We start from the raw sequence: 19708 nt of genomic DNA, 5'->3' as shown, positions 1-19708 counted from the left end.
TGCTTGCTAAATGGATAACTTAGGTTACAAAACCTTCCCCTATCCCTTCTACCAACATCTGGCCTAGGCAAAGACCAACATGTAAAAAGTCTCCAACTGACTGCCTCATGGTATCTTAGGTGTCCATGATTGGTCATTTTAAACCCTCTTAGGACAAAGAACTTTAAATTGATAGGTTCCCACCAAAACTAAGGTCTGTATGTCACAATATAATTGGCTACCATGAAATGTTGTAAATTGTAATTGGTTAACTAAATAATGATGTATTCTGACTTGCTAAAATCCATATAAGCTCACTGCTACCTTTGTTCGGAGCCATTCTCTGCACTTTTCTCCTTAAGATCAGGAGATCAGGTTTGGCCCCGCCATGAATAAAATATTGCCCCGCTTCTATTCGGCATCTGGTGGTGTTTTTCGACAGCACCCTGTTTCAATTATCCATTTGTCAAAATCCACCAAATACACAACACCAAGATAATAATGATGTGTCAATGTAGGTCCCTCCTTTGGAACAAATGTAGCACTCTGATGTGAGATATGATGTGTGTGTAAGGAGCAGGGGGTATATGGAGGGAGGGCTGGCAGGCAGTCTGGAGACCCCTTACCAGTTGTTGAAATTAGAGACTATTGGGAAAATATACAGTTTTAGTATGCTTTTCTTTGCTTTATTCTCTATCTGAGTGACCATAGATTTGATTTTGGGAGAACCCGCAATCAGCATGGGCGCGTGCCTGTGGTCAGCTGGAAAGGCTGTCAAGGTCTTGCGCTCACACACCCACCACCCCACCCCCACCCCTACTCCCACCCCTCCACCCCACCCCCACCCCTACTCCCACCCCTCCACCCCCCACCCCTCCCTGCGTTCCCGCAGGTCCCGAGCGCCCCCTGCTGGCTGTCAGTGGCGCCCCAGCAGAGGAGACCACACAGGTCTAGTCCTGGGAATCCGCCAGGGGGCGTGTGTAGGGTCGGGGTGGATCCCAAGCCAGGGGGAGCTGGCGGGTCACTGGGGGCCCGCGCTCAGCGGCTCCACCCGCAGCCAAAGCCCGCCCTCGGCGCGCAGGATGAGCTCCGGCTTCCTGCGCGGCTCCTCCTTGTCGGGCAGGACCCGAAAGCGCAGCAGCGTGAGCGCCAGGACCACCTTTATCTCGGTCAGGGCGAACGTCTGCCCGATGCAGTTCCTGCGGGCGGCAGTGGGCACTCACTCGCCAGGGACCCCAGCAGGTCCCGTCGCGCCCCGAACCTGGCCGGGGACCGCCAGCCCCGCCCGCAGGGATACCGGAGGGGACTAACCGTGCCCGGGACCCCCATACGGGGGTCCCTGAGCTTGGCTCAGATCCCAGCCCTGAACTCCCAGACAGAGGGAAGGGACTCTGAGCACACCGCGGAGCCCTCTTTGGACCCAGCCACCCCCCCACTGCCCAGGACTTTACCCGCAACCTCTGGAGGAGGGGAGAGAAGGAGAACCATCCTCAACACCCCGTTTTCCACCCGCACAGCCACGTCTGGGATCTCATGCCCAGGCCCCTGCCCTCACCACATCCCCTCCTCACCTGGGCCCTGCGGAGAAGGGAATAAAAGCCAGGGAAGACCTTTCCTTGATGTTTTCTGGGTCAAAGCGGAAAGGATTGTATACCTGGGGGCGGAGAGACGCGGGACTGTTGGATGGGGTTTCCCAGGACAGCAGGCTTTGGAGACACAGGTGTGCGTTTCATGGAGGGAGTGACTTGCCAGGTCAGAACCCTGAGCCCTCCCTTAGGCCCCGCTAGGGAAGTGGCCAAGCATGAGGGTGGGTGGAGGGGAGGGAGGGGGAGGCAGCACCTCAGGGTCTGGCCACACGGATGGATTGTGGTGGGTCCCGAAAATACTAACGAGGCAGATAACACCTGTGGGAGGGGAGGGGCCCGTCAGGAAGGGTTTCACCCTGCCTGATGGGCCCCTCTTCCTGCCCACGAGGCTCCTCCCCCTGTTCTTGTGGGCACCTTTGGGGATAACCCGGCCATCTGGGAGCACGACGTCCTGGGTACAGCAGCGGGAGACGACTGTGACCGGGGGGTGCAACCGCAGACTCTCCTTGATGCACATGGTCAGGAAAGGCAACTGGGCCAGGTCGTCCCTAAGGACCCCTCCCCACCCCCGCCCCGCAACAGTTATCCAGGGAGCAAAAACAGAGACCCTTACCCCCCACCCCCACCCCAGTTCTCTACTGCCCCATGAGATCATCTCTCCCTATAACGAAATAAATTCCAGATGGATCAAATATCTCCAAACCCATTAAGTTGTGCGCCTTAAAGATGTACAGCTTTTTAATGTGTCCATCACACCTCGATAAAGTGGTATTTGGAAAAGAAGGGCAGTATCACAGAAATAGGAGAGGAAATTTAGCTGGGTATTTTTAGAAGGTTTTCTGTCCAAAGCACAAGACCCAAAATCCAACCACAAAAAGGTTTACGATTTTGCATAAAAATTAAATATTGTTTACTGCAAGAGAGCAAAATCAAAAGGCAATGAGTAGGAAACAAAAGAAACAGATCCAATGTTTTATTTCTCATGGTACTAGAGATCCTAGCTAATGCAATTAGACAAGAAAAAAAGAGAGTAAGGCAATCTGAAATGTGGGGGTAAGTGTGTCATTGTTGGCAGATAGTGATTCTATGCTTAGAAAACACAAGAGAATACACCAGAAACCTTTTATAAACATTGAAGATCCAGTAAGGGGGTGTGGGGGTGAATTCTTTTTCTTTAATCCCCTTCAATTTGTGTGGTGATGTAAATTTTAATGATATAGTTAACTGGCTCAAAACTGGAAAATTATAAAACACCATTCTTACGACTCAACTCACTCATTTCCCATCCTCACAGTTTGCCTAGGTTCTTTTTTTTTTTTAATGTATTCTTCCAGAGCTACTTTTTTGCATTAAAAAAATTATACAGTAGCATACTATATACTATACACACTGCTCTTTATCTTTTTCAGGCAACAGTACAGCAATCTCTTCTTGTATATTTCCTGGCACTTTTGTCAAAAATAAGGGCTTCCTTATTATGGAGCTATAAAATAATTTCCCACAGTTTTCTCTAAAGCGTTTAAGGCACTTTTATTTTTTATTTTAAATTTGATTCCATCCTGGGGCACCTGCGTGGCTCAGTAGGTTAAGCATCCAACTTCGGCTCAGGTCATGATCTCATGGTTTGTGAGTTTGAGCCCCACACCAGGCTCTGTGCTGACAACTCAGAGCCTGGAGCCTGCTTCAGATTCTGTGTCTCCCTCTCCTCTCTGCTTCTCCCCCACTCGTGCTCTCTCTTTCTCTCTCTCTCTCTCAAAAATAAATAAACATTAAAAATTTTTAAATATTTGATTCCATCCTGATGTTGTCATGTTACAATACATGAGAAGCAGGTTGAGTTAAGTTTTTTCTGGATAGCTCCCCAGTTGTTCCAAAAGCTTTTATTGAAAACATGTTTTTGGATACAAGACTCCATACTTAGTATTTACTATGTTCACTGGCACAAAATGTATATGCAAATGAAAAAATTGTTTTTCTATGTTGAAATAACAACTAATTAGAAAAAATAAAAGAAAAAGAAGAAGAAGAAGAAGAAGAAGAAGAAGAAGAAGAAGAAATAAATACCTGGATTAAACTTAGATATGAAATCTCTATATTCCAAATGAATTTATAAACTTCTCTCAATCCCAATAGAAGATATGATTCACCATAGCAATGAAAGTATCTTAGGGTTGTGGTGCCTGGGTGGCTCAGTCATTTAAGTGTCCATCTTTGGCTGAGGTCATGATCTCAGTCCTCGTGAGTTCAAGTCCCACATCAGGCTCTCTGCTGTCAGCACAGAGCTCACTTCAGATCCTCTGCCTCCCCCTCCCCCACTAGAGCATGCACTTGCTCTCTCTCTCTCTCTCTCAAAAATAAACATTAAAAAATATATCTTAGGGTTAATTTAACCAAAAATGTATAAGATCTCTAAGAAAAATTTTGGACTTTATTAAAAGACTAAAGAGTATTTCAGTATCCAAAAATGGGGTATTTCTTCCACATTCTAGAATGGTATGCATTCATATTATGAAGTAATCTGTTTTCCACAAGTCAATTATATATTCAAGTCAACCTATAGAATATGTTCAATTCAAATGAAAATCTACCTGGTAGTTTTAAGAATTTGATAAACTTAATCCAAAACGTTTCCAAAAGAATAGAAGATCATGAAGTGCTAGGTCATTTTAAAAATGAAATATTAAAGAGGCACCTGGGTGGCTTGGTCAGTTAAATGGCCAATTTCAGCTCAGGTCATGATCTCACGGTTTATGAGTTCAAGCCCCACATCAGGCTCTGTGCTGACAGTTTAGAGCCTGGATCCTGCTTCAGATTTTGTGTCTCCCTCTCTGTCCCTTCCCTGCTCTCTCTCTATCTCTCTCAAAAATAAATAACCATTAAAGAAAAAATATTTAGTGAAATATTAAAGAAAAGGAACTCACTCTACCAGGTATTAAGACTTATTACAGGGGCACCTGGGTGGCTCAGTCGGTTAAGCAGCCGACCTCGGCTCAGGTCATGATCTCACGGTCCGTGAGTTTGAGCCCCGTGTCGGCTCTGTGCTGGCAGCTCAGAGCCTGGAGCCTGTTTCAGATTCTGTGTCTCCCTCTCTCTGACCCTCCCCCATTCATGCTCTGTCTCTCTCTGTCTCAAAAATAAATAAACATTAAAAAAAATTTTAAAGAAAAAAAGACTTATTACAAAGATGCAGTGATAAAACAAACAAACACACCAAACAAACAAAAAACAGTGTGGCATTGCTGCAAAAATAGGAAAATAGACCCATGGAACAGGAGAGACAAGTAAGTGAAGCCCTAACATCTGGTAAGAAAAGCCCACAAAACCCTAGCATAAGGCTAGACAGTATGACTGTAAAAGAAAATTTGGACAAATCTGTCTCCATAACAATTAACTAGAAGTGCCCCTCAAAAGTCAAAAGGCAATCTTTAAATGAGTTATTGTAAGTAAATATGAAAAAAAGAGAAAAACTCAAAGAGAAAAATAAAGATGAGTACTAATCACATAACAAGAAATACAAATGGCTTATCAATGTATGCAGAAGAATGATCAGAATAAACATTTTATTTTTATTTATTTTTTTAGAGGGGAGGCAGGGGACAGTGTGGAAGAGTGGCAAAGGGGGAGAGAGGGAGAGACGGGGGGAGAGAGAGAGAGAGAGAGAGAGAGAGAGAGAGAATCTCAAGCAGGCTCCACGTTCAGCACAGAGCTCAGTGCGGGTCTCAGTCCCATGACCCTGGGATCGTGACCTGAGCTGAAATCAAGAGTCAGACGTTCAACTGACTGAGCCACCCAGGCACCCCTGAATAGACATTTTTTTAAAGAGACACACAAATTATGAATAAGTACATGAAAAGATGCTCAAAATCATTAATTATCAGGGAAATCCAAGTCAAAACCGCAAGGAAAAATCACCTCACACCTCACAGCTGTTAGCACGGCTATTACCAAAAAGACAAGAAATAACAAATGCTGATGAGGATGTGGAGAAAAAGGAACCCTGGGCACTGTTGGTGGGATTTTAAATTCATGCAGCCACTGTGGAAAATAGTACGAAGTTTCCTCAAAAAAATTAAAAACTACAACTATCATGCTATCCAGCAATCTCACTTCTGGGTAGTTATCCAAAGAAGATGAAAGCACTAACTCAAAAAGATATACGTAAACTTATGTTCATTGCAACATTATTTATAATAGCCAAGGCTATGAAAAACAGCTGCGTCCATCAATAGGTGAATGGATAAAGAAAATGTGATATATACATGCAGTGGAATATTACTCAGCCATAAAAAGACATCTTGCCATTTGAGACAACATGGAGGGATCTTAAGGGCATTGTGCTAAGTGAAATAAGTCAGAAAGAGAAAGACAAGCACTGTATGATCTAACTTATGTGTAGAATCTGAAGAAACGAACAAACAACAACAAAAACAGGCTCCTAGATACAGAGAATAGGTTGGTTGTTGTGAGGGGTGGGGGTGGGGGTGTAGGTAAGCAAATGGGTGAAGGATAACTTTCAGTTATAAAATAATTAAGTCATAGGGATGTAATGTACAGCATTACATAGTTACTGTATTTTAGTTAATAATACTGTATTGGCTATAGTTGACTATAATTAATAATACTGTGGTTAATACTGCTGTATTGTATATTTGGAAGTCGCTAAGAGAGTAGATCTTAAAAGTTCTCATCACAAGAAAAAAAATTCTATAATTATGTATGGTGAAAAATGTCAGCAAACTAATTGTGGTGATCATTTTGTAATATATACAAATATCAACTCACTTTTTGTACACCTGAAACTAATATGATGTATATAAATGATACCTCAGTATTTGAAATGTTGGGAGTAGCCCCCAAAATGTGCAAAAGATGTTCAACCCCTTATTTAAATAAATATTCATTAAAAGAGGAAATATGAAAAATTGGCAAAGATTTAAAATTCAATACAATAATTCTATAGGTATGGGAAAGGTGGTAACATCAAATTCAGCTGATAGGAACAGATCTGAAATAGCTATTAAGATGACAAAAACTGAAACTGTCTTTGACTCAGCAATTGTCCTTCCGGAAATTTGCAGTGGAGAGACATTTACATGTGTAAGTGCGGCCCAGTGTTCACAGATGCTGACTTATTGTTTGTTTTAGTAAAAAAGTAGAAACAATCCAAATATCCATCAATGGGAGATGTTAAGAGAAATTATAGTACAGCCATATGTTAGAATATCACACAGCAATCAAAACAGGAGGAAGTAGGGGGCACCTGGGTGGTTCAGTTGGTTGAGCATCCAACTCTTGATTTCAGCTCAGGTCATGATCCTAAGCTTGTGGGATCAAGCACTGGGCTCTGTGCTGAGCATGGAGCCTGCTTGAGATTCTCTCTCTCACCCTCTTCCTTACTCCTCTTTCCTGCTTGCATGCTCTCTCTCACACAAATAAAAAATTGTTTTTAATTTTTAAAGGAGGAATATGGGGGACACCTAAGTGGCTCAGTCAGTTAAGCCTCCAACTCTTGGTCTCAGCTCAGGGCATTATCTCACAATTCATGGGTCAAAGTCCCACATTGGGCTCTGCATGGGCAGTGGGCATTGGCTCTGCATTGGGCTCTGCTTGGGATTCTTTCTCTGCCCCTCCTCTGCTTGCACTTTCCATCTCTATCACTGAATGAATGAATGGATGAATGCGGGGAATATGGTTCACAAGTCCTATCACACACTGTAGGATGAAAGGAAAATCAAAACAGAGACTCTGGAAAGCAATTCAGCAATGTCTACTCTAATTGAGAATACTAACATAAGGGTCCTTAACAAAGGGGTGAACCAAGTAAACCACTGAAAGCTTTGCAGCACACAGAGAGAAGGAGCTATAAGACACACTTTTGAGTGAATGGAACAAGTTACAAACAGTATGTATATGGAAATGCAAAATGTGTTAATGGACAAAAAGATTATATAGATGATAGATGATAGATAGGTGATAGATAGGTGATATAGGTGATAGATAGATGATGGATAATAGATGATAGATAGATGATAGATAGATAGATAGATAGATAGATAATGGATGATAGATAGATGATAGATAGATGATAGATAGATGATATAGATGATAGATAGATGGATGATACATAGGTAGATGATAGATAGTTATTGATAGATAATAGATAGATAGATAGATAATTATGGAAAGAGACATAGCAAATCAATGAGTCTAAAAGTTTAAAAACCCCTCAGGAGACAGAAAGGGGATTAAGTTGGCAGGGGAGGATGTTAATGATAACCATAGTCTCCTTTGTAACGTCTCAGAACAAGAAGAACTTGTTCTCATCATTGCTTTTGTAATTCAAAACTATTTTTCAAAAACTCATATTCTGGGAAAAGGAAGAGATCTCAAGGATATGTTGTTAATGTGTAGACCTTAATTCCCACTTGGAAGGGGAGAGGAGATAGTTTTCATATAAATGTGGGTATAAAGATAGATGTCTTCTGGAAGGATACACAGAAAATCACTGACAAGTGTTCCTCCTAGGGCAAGGATTTTTTTAAAAGTTCATTTCTACTCTAAACTCTGTTTTGTATAGTCTTTTTTTTTTTTTACCAAGTGTATAATTTTGTTTGAAGTCTTGTTGAAAAAGCTTAAAAATATTTCCCTACCTCACAGGACTGTTGTGCTGAGCGAAGGCTTGGAGTGGAAAATATTACGTAAAAAATGCCTGTCCAGTCCAATGCCTCTTCAACATCCCCCAGACCCTGGCCTGTCCCAGGCCTCAGAATCATTTTCCTGGTCCCCATGCAACAGCTTGTCCTCTCCAGTATGTTTCCCACACTAGCCCTAGAAAGATCTTCCTGGGGGTGCCTGGGTGGTTCAGTTTGTTGAGTGTCCGACTCTTGATTGAATCTCAGGTCATGATCTCAAGGTTCAAGTGATGGAGTCCTATGTCGTCCTCTCCAGTAAGCATGGAGCCTACTTAAGTCTCTCTCTCTCTCTCTCTCTCTCTCTCTCTCTCTCTCTCTCCCTGTCTCCCTCCTTCCCTCTCTCTTCTCCCTCTCCTTCTTCCATTCCTCCCCTCCTCTTCCCTTTTGTCCACCCTGTCCTCTTGAATTAACTGCACCCCAACTGTACCCAAACACCTACTGATCATCACTCAGGGTCTCAGCTGAGACACTCTCTCTACTCTTATCCTTGCCTCTCTTACTCTCCATCCTATCCCTGCCCAGGGGGTGGACCCAGGGTGTCCTGATCTGAGTCTATTCCCCCAGCAGGCTGGAGCTCTAGGACACAGAATGGGCTGGTAGAATTGGAGATGGCATACAACTGGGGACAGAAAGGCAGTGCGGCAGTGTTCTCTGAATGGGGACAGGATGAATGAAGGTGTTCCTGGACAAGAATTGAATGATTTCAATCCCTAGGTGTCCCCCATGAATCCTAGGCTGAACAGTATTGAAGGAGTTAGGAGGCAAGAGACAAGCAAAAACTCAGGGAGTGAAGATATTTGGGGGGCAGAGAGAGTGTGATTTAGGAGAGAAAAGTAAGGGAGTGGAGTGGAAGTTCACTTACAGAATATGTGCTAAGTGGTATCATCTGCCTTCATAATTGTCAATAATTCTCTTAGCAGTCCAGATCTTTCTGTCACTTTCCCCTGCTCTCCAGGCTAGGTACCAGACCCCGGCCTCTGGATTCTGCTCCTAGTCTCTCTAAGCAATAATGACACAATCAACAAAAAGTTCTTTCCCCTTCCCCAGCAGGGGAGCAGAGCCAATGAGAGGGGTTCCAGAACAGGACATGAGGACCTGCACTCACCATTCAATCTCTTTAGGCTCACGGTCCCTCAGGAGCTCTTGCACCTCCTGCCGACAGCGCTCCTGATACTCTGGGTGCTTCGCAAGGTTGTACAGGACCCAGGAGAGACCACTGGCCGTGGTGTCATGGCCTGAGAGGCAGCCAGACAGGCTTGGGTCTCTGGGCTTGTTCAGCACCAGAGGGCGGACAGCGCCCTTTGTTAGGGCCCTCAGGGAGGTTGGGGAAGATGGGGTGGGATGGGGTGGTCCAGGGTCCACCTGCCAAGTCCCTGGGATTGGACAGACTCCTACCCCCTGCAGTCCCACACTGGGATGCTTACCCCCAAACATGAAGGTGTCAGCTTCAGCTCGGATATCCTCATCTGACAATTGTTTTCCATCTTTGTCCTGGAGAGAGTATAAGACCACTCCACCCCACCCGCCCGCACACACAGCAGATCATATCCACTCTGAGAGCTCATAAGCCTAACTTGAGACAATCTCTGAAGCTCCATAATCCATCCAGAAACTATTACCAGAGGCCCCACCCCACAGGCCTTCTCCTCCGTGGCCTCTTTGCCTCCTGTTTTGTCCCTGGTGAGAGGGATCAGTGATCCATGAATATCTTCATGTTTCTACATGGTGAGGACTTACTGGAAAGAAGTTATTGGCCACCTGGATTACAGGAGACTGAATGACAACTTCCATTGGAAGTTGGAAATGAGCATTGCTCTGGAGCCATTTGCTCTCATTCTTGGATAGTAAATCCAGAGATTCCTTATCTCCCCTGGTGATAAGCCAACAGAACCTGTAGACTTTGCCTTCTTGGTGAAGACAATTGGTTTACACTCCAAAACACTTTTCTCTACTTCCCTCTCTCTTTCTCACACACACAGAAGGAGAAGGAGAAGGAGAAGAAAGAGAAAGAAGGAGAAAGAAAAGGAGGAGGGGGGAAGGGAGGAGGAGGGGGAAGGGGAGGGGAGGAAGACAAGACATAGGCAGAGGAGGAGGAGAAGAAGAAGAAGAAGGGGCAGATGTATCAGCAGTCCTATATAAGTTCCAAGATTCATAATGTAGAGGTACCTCTCCTATGATGGAAGCATGGTTGGTTGCATGTACAGATAAAAGCATCATGTAGCTCTCAGAAGAATTTTAGAATGAGGAACCATGGCTACAATTCTATGGCCACCCTTATTTCCGTGAGTAACAAATGGGCTTCTCTGGATTCTAATATACAAATAAATAAATACACACGCGCACACACACACACACACACACACACACACGCATGACTACCTTATTAAGTAGAGTAAAATCTCAGGCCCTTCACAGTTGCAGACTTAGCAGTCCCCTGCAGGTTACATTCCATAAAGTCATCCCTAAAACATATCCCTAATCCATCCCTCCTTTCCTCAAACACCACCCATGACTCCCCAGTGCCCTCTGGATCAAGTCTAAGTCTTCAATTTGAAATATGAAATCAAGGTCCTTTCTACCTCTTGAATCCAGATCCCAGAGAAACCCACCTTGGTCAGCAGGAGCACATCAATGAAGTCCAAAGTCTTGGCCTTAGCCTTGGCCTTGAGGAAGTCATCAACACCGTCATCGGGGAGAGTGCGGCGCCGTTCCTGGATGACAGCATCTGTGAAGTTGTGCACCAGGCGGCAGGCTCTGCGGAAGCGTTGCCCATCTGGAGTGAGGTAGTACAGGAAGTCCATGTGCATGAAGATCTGCTGGTGCCGTTTTGCCACAAGGGCACTGAGCTCTAAGATGGCAGCAATATATTCACTAGGCTTCCTGCAGGATGAGGGCATGAAAGAAAGTAACAACTTAGCTCACCTGAAGGCTGAGAAAATGCCTGCTACCAACAGCTGGGAGATATAGCCCATCAGAAAACTGAGTATCCAGGAACAGATGGCCCCACAGATACATGGTGGGGATGATCCAGGACACGTGACTCTCCAGACTTTCTTCTCTCCCTGATTCCCATTTCTGTGAGCTGCCTCCATGAACCCAGAACCCAGCTGACACATTATGCTTCTCTCCTCTCTCTCCATACAGCTCAGACTTCATCTTCTCCCATTTGGTCAATGGACCCAATCCCCTCTCTAATCTTGCATCCAATTTCACACCATCCATTGTCTACACATCAGTTGGTCTTCTCCAGACCCAGATGTCCAAGAACAGCTTTGCCCATGACCCTCACCTGCTCAAACCTCAGATAAAGTTCATACCCTTTTGCCTGGATTTTGAATGTCCTTAAGATATAGCTCCTGCCAACCCTTCCAATCTCATTCCCAAGGTGGCTCCTTACTGTGGCACATGCTTCACTCATCCTAGTCCCTTGGCCTTTGTCAAACATTTCTGCTTACCTGAAAGGATCACTCTTTCTCTTTCCCTTCCTTGTCCTTCTTTGTCCAACTCTGATCCATCTCCTCCAGGAAGTCCCATCTGATTGCCCTGGTCATCCCTCCCCTCCCCATCTACTCCCTTGGGTCTACAGTTCATGTTCCCAGGTCCTGAGCAAGCACTCACTCCTGGCAATTGCTGTCAAAACTGAAGACACATTTCTGCAGACTGTCCAGGGTCATGAGGCTGATGTGCTCAAACATGTCCAGACGGGTGCTGCCCTCTGAGACCAGGCGCTTCCACTTGGCCTGGGCAGAGAAGGAGGCAGAGCTGGGGCTGGGACCTGCCTCCTCTGAACCCCTCTCCAACACCAACCACCAAGAGGGGATCCACCAGACCCAGGCTCCTCGTCCTCCACCCCAGGCACCCATCCCCAGGGAGGACCAGGCTTGGGTGGGAGTACAAACTCTTACTATTAAGATCCCATGGCTGAGAGTCAGAAGACCTGAGTTCAAATCCTGACTCTGCCTCCTACACCCCTGTGTGCCCTTGGTCAACTCACTGCTGCCTTCTGGACTCCACCTGTCAAAGCTTCAGTAACAGTTAATATGACTTGCTCTGTTGTCAGACAAACCAGGTTGGAATCCCAGCTCCACTCATTAGCTCACTTGCTAGCTGTGTGAATGTAGGCAAGCTCCCTAACTTCTCTGAACCTATTTTCACCACCTGTAATGAGGTAATAATAATCATCTTTACCTCATATGGTTGTGAAAATCAAATTAGACAATATATGTCATGGAATGTGCACATAGATTCTGGTGTATAGTAAGTTTCTGAGAAATGTTAGCTTTCATCATCTTAATTGTCATAAATTAAGAAAAATTCCCCTATGTTGAAAGAGGCGATTCATGGGCCCTGAGCACCCCTCCACCTTTTTGCTGGGTATGCCCAAAAAAGGCAAGGCTCTGATATTCTTTACTTAGGCATTTCTCAGAGTTGCATTTTCAGCAAACACACTTAAGGAATAAGGTAATATTTCCCACACACAAATGTCAGGCTTGCTTTTAATTACCAGACATCATAGAGTCCCTGAACCTGGTATGCCTCTCCTGTAATGCAACATACTGCATAAGCATTGAAGCCCACCTATGTTATCCTCACAGGATTTGGTGACTTAGAGAAAGAATGCAAACCAAGAAGTACGTGTGCTTGCTGTGCTATGAGTAATAAATTGTTCTTTGTCTCTGACACAGGAGTCTCGTGTCTTCTGGCACAATCCACAAAACCATAACAATCTCACTCCTTAGCTTGCAAGTGTGAAAATAATCCCAGGCCCTTCACAAAACCCCCACCTCCAATTCTTCACTTCCTTATATCCACACCTTTTCAATGTGATTTTTCAGCAACTCCCATTAAAAGGTGGATGCTTTTTCACCACCTTTTGATTCTATAATGGCCTTTTGACTTGCTTTGGCCAGTCGACCATAGCAAAAATGACAAGGTGATCATCTTAAACCTAGATCTCAAGAGGCATTGAAGCCTCCTCTCAGTCTCCTGGAACCCTGCCTCAGCCATGGGAACAAGCCTGAGATGCCTTCTGGAGGGAGATAATCACATTAAAGAAAGTTCAGTTGTCCAAGCTGAGACTGCCCTAGATCAGCCTGCAGCCAGCCACTCCTCGAACGTGTAAGAGGGCTGAGCCCAGATCTGCAAAGTACATACCTGACCCAGAGCTGATCACAGGCACATGTGATCCCATCCATGTCCAGAAGACCAACTGACTCACAGACAGGTTAGCAATAATAAACCCTTATTGCTTTAGACCAATGAGTTTGGAAGTGGTTCGTTAATTCAGCATAACTACTATGCAACCTTCATGGATAACCAAGTGGGTCTCAGGTTCGAAGGCTTCTTTGTAAGGGAAACATTGAAATTAACACCTTCTGAGCACCTGCTATGTGCCAGGGACAGGAATACATTACATTATCTTGACTACCCTGCATAGTGGGGACCATTATTCCCATTATATAGCTGAGAAAATTGAGGCTCAGAGAGGAAGAGCAATGGCCCCAAAGCTGTCTAGGAGAGCCAGAATTCCAGACAAGATATCTCAGAGCCTCCATCGCCCCCAAGACTTCAGCTGGGACCCTGGGTTCAAAAGACTCACATGCATGACATTTACACTGTCATTGAAAATCTTCACATAGTGCTTCAGGATGTTGAAGTGGAAGGCAGGTGTCAGCATGCGGCGATGGCTGCTCCATTTGTCACCAGCACTCAGCAGGAGCCCATCCCCTAGTAGAGGCAGCCGCAAGAAGTGGGCAAAGGCACTTCTTCCCCCTGGGTCCCCAAGGTTGTCTCCAGTCCCCTTCACCCACAGTTACTCACCCAGCCAGGGCTTCAAGAAGCTGTAGAAGACCGCGTCCTTGGGTGCAATGGCAGCTGACACGAATGAGGACCATCAGGGGTCATGGGGAGGGGGAGGGGAGGGGTTTGGGTTGGGGGAGTGGAGGGCCCAGACAGGGGAACTCATACTCCCTCCAAGACCAGCTTAGCAGGAATGGGGACAAGAGCGGAGGAAACAGAGTGGGGAGGTGAGGGGGCACCATACCAGGCTGCAGCACAGAGCAGAGCAAAGGCAGAGCCCATGGACACACCCCTATGTACTTAGATGCTCCCTAAAATGTGGCACAACACATGTTGTGCCAGTCCAACATGTTCGAAACACCTGAGCACAAATCAGCACTCCACAAAATGCCTTTACAGGGACCTAGGACATCGCATCTGTCCCAGAACTCTCTGACATCTCCTGACATGGCCCCAACACATGTTAACATGCCCTGGCATGAAACAACATGTATAACACACACTGACCTGATGCAGCATCCTCTGACATGGACCCAGAGACAATCTGACACAACCTCAGTCTGTCTCACAGATGGTCCCAGGCAGGACTTAAATACGATCCCACTAATGTCCCAGGCATGGACCAGGTATGACCCAGCCATATCCTAAGACCTGCCCTGGACAAGGCTCACATAAGGCCTCAGCATTTCTCAGAAGGACTCAAGGTTCCAGACCTCAGACAAACTCCAAACATGGTCCAGACACGACCCACAGGAGAACCAGACAATCTCAAATAGCATCCCAGACAAAAAACAAAACAAAACAAAAACAAAAACAAAAAAAAAAACCCAGACACACTCCCCACATGCCTTGAATATCCTTGGCCACAGGTGAGCCCCAGACATGACTAAGGCCATCTTCATGGTTACCATGTACCATATGCCAGGTATAACCAGGTATAAAGTATATCGGCCGTAACCAGAACACAGGTGGAAACACAAACGTGACCAGACCTGGCCATACAGCAGACATTGCACAATCACACCCTAGGTGTGAGAAGACGTGACCAGAGATCTGGCATGTGGGGTCCAGGCAAGACAGAGGCAGTGGCATCCCCACAGCTGCATCTGGGTCACCCACCACGCTGTCGGCAGCACAGAGACTTCAGCAGTGAGCAAGCCGTGGCCGTGGGGTGTCTACCTGGAGCAAAGAGCACAGGCTTGATGCAGGTGGGGTGGAAGATTCGGATGACTGCATGCCAGGGACCCACCCACCAGCAGCACACATCCCCATAGGTGCTCGCCAGGTTTTGTGTGTACAGAAGGCCTTCCTCTGAGCTCTGAATCTGAAGAGAAACAAAAAGGACCCCATTCACAGTCTTTCTACATGGCCAGATGGAAGGACCCTGCAGAGCAAAGACCCGGACCTGAGCCCTGTGCATCCTTTCCAGCAGCTCAGCCTCCTCCTGGAATCCTTCCCCAGACCCTTGGTACAACAATTGGGGCTCTTTGGTTACAGGAACAAAAAGGGTCTTTCCCCCATTTGGATCCCAAACACCACATTCACCTGGCTTCTCCTCTCTCCTCATTTTCCATATAAGAAAACTGAGACTCTGAATGATGAAGTCATTTGCCCCCAGTCTCCCAGATGGTAAGTGGCCTGCCAGAGATCTGAGCCCAAGTCCATCAGAATTCCAGGACCTGAGTTCTTAGCCATCAAACTGCTTTGAGCCCCAAAACAATAGCTCTGAGAACCTACACTTGCCAAGACTGGGTAATCAGAGCCACAGTGATTAAATGAGAAACTGACCCTGGGATGCAGCCCAAGAAAATTAAAGGGAGTTTTGCAACTTTTCCCCTGGAACTGTTGGGAATAAGCTCGCTTTCCCATGGGGGTTGAGTTTCTTTACCAGAATGAAAGTGAAGCCATCACAGAGGAAAACAGAACCGAAACAATGAAGACAGATTCTTGATGATGTTATTTGAGACCTGGATCCAGCCATGCCTGAAGACAATGCTCCCTGGACTTCACTGTAAATAGATTTCCTTTCTTTGATTAGACCACATAGGGTTGAGTTTTCACCTCTCACAACTGAAAAACACCTTGGCAGCCAGAGAGAGCTGGGTGCCTTCCCAGAGTCGAGTCACCCAGAATTTGGGCCTTAAAGCTAAGGTTTCTGTTGCATGCTGCTTATTCCCCTGCTCAGCCTGGCCTGTCTGGAAGTCGAAGAAACAGAAGCAAGTGAAGGGAGCTAGGCTGGGGTAGAGTCCCATCAAGGAGATTCCTGGGCCCTCAAGCAGAAGAGCAATGAACTTAGAGCAGACAAGATTGTAGAATAGGGTGGAAGGAACCAACCCACCAGAGGTGGGTGTCACAGAAAAAGCAGCGCAGGTACTCTGCCAACACTTGTTGCTCTGAGGATGGGGATGGGTGGGACTGAGGCCAGGCCTGGCAGGGGACCTCAGATGCTATTGATGTCCATCGCACCACTCTGCCCTCTGCTTTAAAAAATTTCTGCTTGTCATTGCATACCCAGTTCCAATAATTCCTCCTCTAGGAAGTCTTCCAGCCTGCCCCAGCAGAGGCCTTGATTCGTCTGTGGGATGACACAGCCATGTCCCTCTGGCCAATTCCTTACCTCACCAGGTCAAGGACCTCTCTGTCAACCCATCTCTTCAAGATTGAGGGTTCCTCCAGGACTGAGCCTTGGATTGAGGGCTCTTGGGGTCCCAGTGGTGCCCAGGACACCAGGGTTGGGGTGGGGGATTGGACAGCAGTGGAAGAAGGAGACAGTGAGATGGGGATTGACAAACACAAGAAGGGAAGAGGAAGATGGCTGAGAGAGAAGGGGGAAGTGAGGCCAGTGACCTGCTGGTGTTGCGTGAAGCTTCGAGAAAGAGGGGCTGACAGCCGTGGGTTGTGTCACAGCCCATCACCACAAGCTCTGCATGAGTACCTGAGGCATTGGTGATAGTCCGGATCATGTCAGGGTGGCACAAAGTGATAAGGGGCATGGTGGGGCCCAGCCACGTCACAAACCACTTCGAGTAGGCGGCCACCAGCTGAATTAAGACCCTCAAGCCCTGCTCTGTGGGGTGGACCTACAAGCAAGACAGGGGCCATCACCTCCACAGAAGGAGCCACGGCAAGTTCCCCTGCAACCTCTGCAGTGGTCAGTGTGTCCAGACTCTGCATAGATGGAGGGGATCTCTGTTTCTTCCTGCTCCTTCCCTTGGGGGCAGAGGGATCCGGGAAGACTCTCCATGTCCCAAGGGTCGCTCCCAGGACACAGGGAGACCACATGCTCCCTGCCCCCAGAGAGGCCGACCTTGGCGTGAGAAGTCAGATCTTTCTTCTCCTGGGAGTCGTTCCCATCTCAGGGAGGTGCCCACGGGAACAGCACTGTGGCCTCACGTTTTATACTGGGGCTCGTTCCCCTGTCCAGTCATGTCCTGGCTAGTCCACACAGCCCCCCCCCCCCCCCCCCCAGAGGGTGAAGGTATGCAGACCTTCCAGCTCTGACAGACCCCAGGACACAGGTGTGAGCTCTGCCCATCAGTCAGGAGGGCAGCTCCCACCAAGTCCTCTTCTGCCCGCCAGCTTGCATGGTGTATCCTGTCTGTCTGTCTGTCTACCTGTCTATCTACCTCTACCTATGAACCTATGGACTATCTATGAACCTATTCCCTGAACCTACGGACTCCCCCATCAGCCATGCCTTTTACAAATGAAGAAACCCAGGCCGCGTCCCCCAAAAGGAGAAGGAGGGGGCCTTGCCTCCCAGTGAGGCATCCTCTCCAATCCCACGGGAAGCCCCATCCTGGCCTGACAAATACTTCCAGGTGCTCCAGACAGGTGAATACAAGTCATCTTCACTTTTGTGACTGTTCCCTGCTCCCTATGAACGCTGAGGCATTTGGGGAGATTGGCCCAGAGAGGGAGAGTGACTCAGCTGAGGTCACAGCAAGAGGGACTGGAGGAGAGAAGAGTGACCAAGACCAGCCTGCATGGCCAAGCCCTGGAACAGGGAGTGGAAACGGCAACTTTATAACATTCCTGCTGCCCCCAGGGTTTGTCAAGACCATTCCCAGACACAGCATCTCAGGCAAACTTCACAATGAGCTTGGAATGCCCTCATTCCAAACTTGGCCATAATGATCAGTAAAATAGCAGGAAGTCCTTCCGCCAGCTGTGGTCCTCATGCTGGGCAGTTAAGGAGAGCTGTGCTCCTCCCTCAGCCTGTCTGGGGATGGGAAGAGCTAGCCGCTCATCCATTTGACCTTGAACATGGCAGGTAATGGCAAGCTCACCTCCTATGTCATCAAACACTTACCTGAGTGCCTACTGTATGCCAGCTCCTGGGCTGGACAATGTAGTATCTGATCCCCAGAGCAACTATCCAGGAAAAGATGTGGAAAATAAGTAACTGGACAATTAATTCTTTAAGTATGAGCAGACCCAAGTCAAAGGTCCTTGCAGGTGAGGAGTCAAAGAAAACTTCTGTAAGGGGAAGTGAGTGGTTAACTTTATTCAGGTTGGGCAATGGGCCTATTGGGACATCTCAGCAGGGAAGTGTAGACTGAGAGGAAGCTTTCCTGGGGAGGGGAGTGGGTGGAGAGCTAGACCCCTGTGAGTAGAGGTGGGGAGGTCATAGGTAATTCCTATAGGTAGTTGAGCAGACACAAGGGAATGGGCCAGGTAGGGAGCAGACCCTGGACAGCGCCCCTGAGAAGGTCTCTGGGGTAGCCATGGACACTGGGAACGCCAAGGGACCCTGCTCTGTGCAGCCCGCCCTGGGAGCCCTTCACAGGGACATTAACGTGGGGAAGAGAGGCAGAAAATGAATCCCAAACAGGCTAGGGGTGCGAAGATGAAGATGTGGAAATGGCCTGGGATGAATGAGTGATTAAAGAACGGCTCCCTAACCTTCTTCATTATCTGCTGTCCCAGACCCCAGCCACACCTCAGGTCCCAGTTCCCCACCCCTGGGAAAGTGCATCCACCCCGATGCCCCAGGCCCGTCCTGCCAACCACACTCACCAGTCCCAGGTGACCCCAAAACCAGCTCCGCTTCGGGGGCTGTGGGAAACACCGGAGGCGGCAGCAGGTGTCATAGAAGCTGTAGCTCCAGGCCAGGACGCGGGCCAAGAGCCAGGAGACCCCCACCACCAGCAGCAGCAGCCATGGGGAGGCTGCCACCTGCCTGAGTCCCAGCCAGGACAGGCTCAGCATCCTGGAGGCAGAGGGGACAGATTTTCCTGAGGCCGAGGAAATGGGCCCAAGGGTGAGCTCTCTGGACTCTTCAGGAACAGAGGGAGAGCCCCTCCCCCACACCGGGATGGGAGGGGCAGGGACAGAGAGGGGTAGGCATGGTGAGTGCTCAGCACTGGGCAAATGGTGATTCAGAGAGGGGAGGAGGACCTAGACAATTCCAGAAGGAGAGGCAGAGTGAGTGAGAGGGAGAAAAAGACAGAGAGTGAGAGATAGCTAACCACCCACCAGTCGCCACTCTGCTCCCAGCGGCTCTCTGGAGCCACCCCACCCTTGGGCAGCATCCTTTGCTACCCAAGATCAAGACCCCCAGCCAGGTACCTTCAGAACACGGCAGCTTATCCACACAGCCTCCTCTCCTCTTCTCTTGGAAAGTCTTTGTCCCTGGCGCCTGACCTAGGG

At 47.6% G+C, this 19708-nt stretch overlaps 2 protein-coding genes across 8 annotated transcripts in view; both read right to left on the bottom strand.

The window, feature by feature from the left end:
• The window catches only part of LOC115505561 (C-type lectin domain family 4 member G-like), a 22159-nt gene extending 20660 nt beyond the window's left edge, over window positions 1-1499 (bottom strand). For all 3 annotated transcript variants that reach the window (XM_032591495.1, XM_032591502.1, XM_032591504.1), the window contains exon 1: window positions 1495-1499. The gene's annotated coding sequence lies outside the window, so the exon portion shown is untranslated. The remainder of the gene's footprint in view (window positions 1-1494) is intronic.
• LOC115505521 (cytochrome P450 4F3) lies at window positions 952-19708 on the bottom strand. Of its 5 annotated transcripts, none has more exons than XM_030303188.1 (13): window positions 19628-19708; window positions 19076-19268; window positions 16992-17136; window positions 14078-14131; window positions 13857-13984; window positions 11876-11997; window positions 10867-11137; window positions 9682-9748; window positions 9363-9492; window positions 1980-2113; window positions 1819-1883; window positions 1551-1633; window positions 952-1178 (listed from the first exon to the last, which is right to left on the bottom strand). In XM_030303188.1, the coding sequence occupies exons 2-13, from the start codon at window positions 19265-19267 to the stop codon at window positions 1001-1003; spliced, it is 1569 nt and encodes a 522-aa protein (XP_030159048.1). In that variant the 5' UTR covers window position 19268; window positions 19628-19708; the 3' UTR covers window positions 952-1000. The 5 variants fall into 5 exon arrangements, with proteins under 5 accessions (XP_030159048.1, XP_030159034.1, XP_030159028.1 ...); XM_030303174.1 differs by lacking the exon at window positions 16992-17136 and adding an exon at window positions 15236-15380 and having other exon boundaries at window positions 19628-19705; XM_030303168.1 differs by lacking the exons at window positions 16992-17136; window positions 19628-19708 and adding exons at window positions 15236-15380; window positions 15945-16065 and having other exon boundaries at window positions 19076-19217.

The sequence above is a fragment of the Lynx canadensis genome, chromosome A2 (assembly GCF_007474595.2).
Source record: "Lynx canadensis isolate LIC74 chromosome A2, mLynCan4.pri.v2, whole genome shotgun sequence".
In the NCBI taxonomy this organism is placed as follows: Eukaryota; Metazoa; Chordata; class Mammalia; order Carnivora; family Felidae; genus Lynx; species Lynx canadensis.
The sequence above is the reverse complement of the archived record's forward strand: the minus strand, read 5'-3'. Positions and strand labels throughout refer to the sequence as shown.

Excerpts from the sequence above, each read along its gene's own strand:
- LOC115505521 (XM_030303168.1), bottom strand. The coding sequence starts at position 19,149 with ATGACACCTGCTGCCGCCTCCGGTGTTTCCCACAGCCCCCGAAGCGGA. Across the intron at positions 16,066-19,075 it reads TTTGGGGTCACCTGGGACTG|TGAAGTCCAGGGAGCATTGT; the intron begins GTGAGTGTGGTT and ends ATCTATTTACAG. Across the intron at positions 15,381-15,944 it reads ATGGCTTCACTTTCATTCTG|ATTCAGAGCTCAGAGGAAGG; the intron begins GTAAAGAAACTC and ends GTTTCTCTTCAG.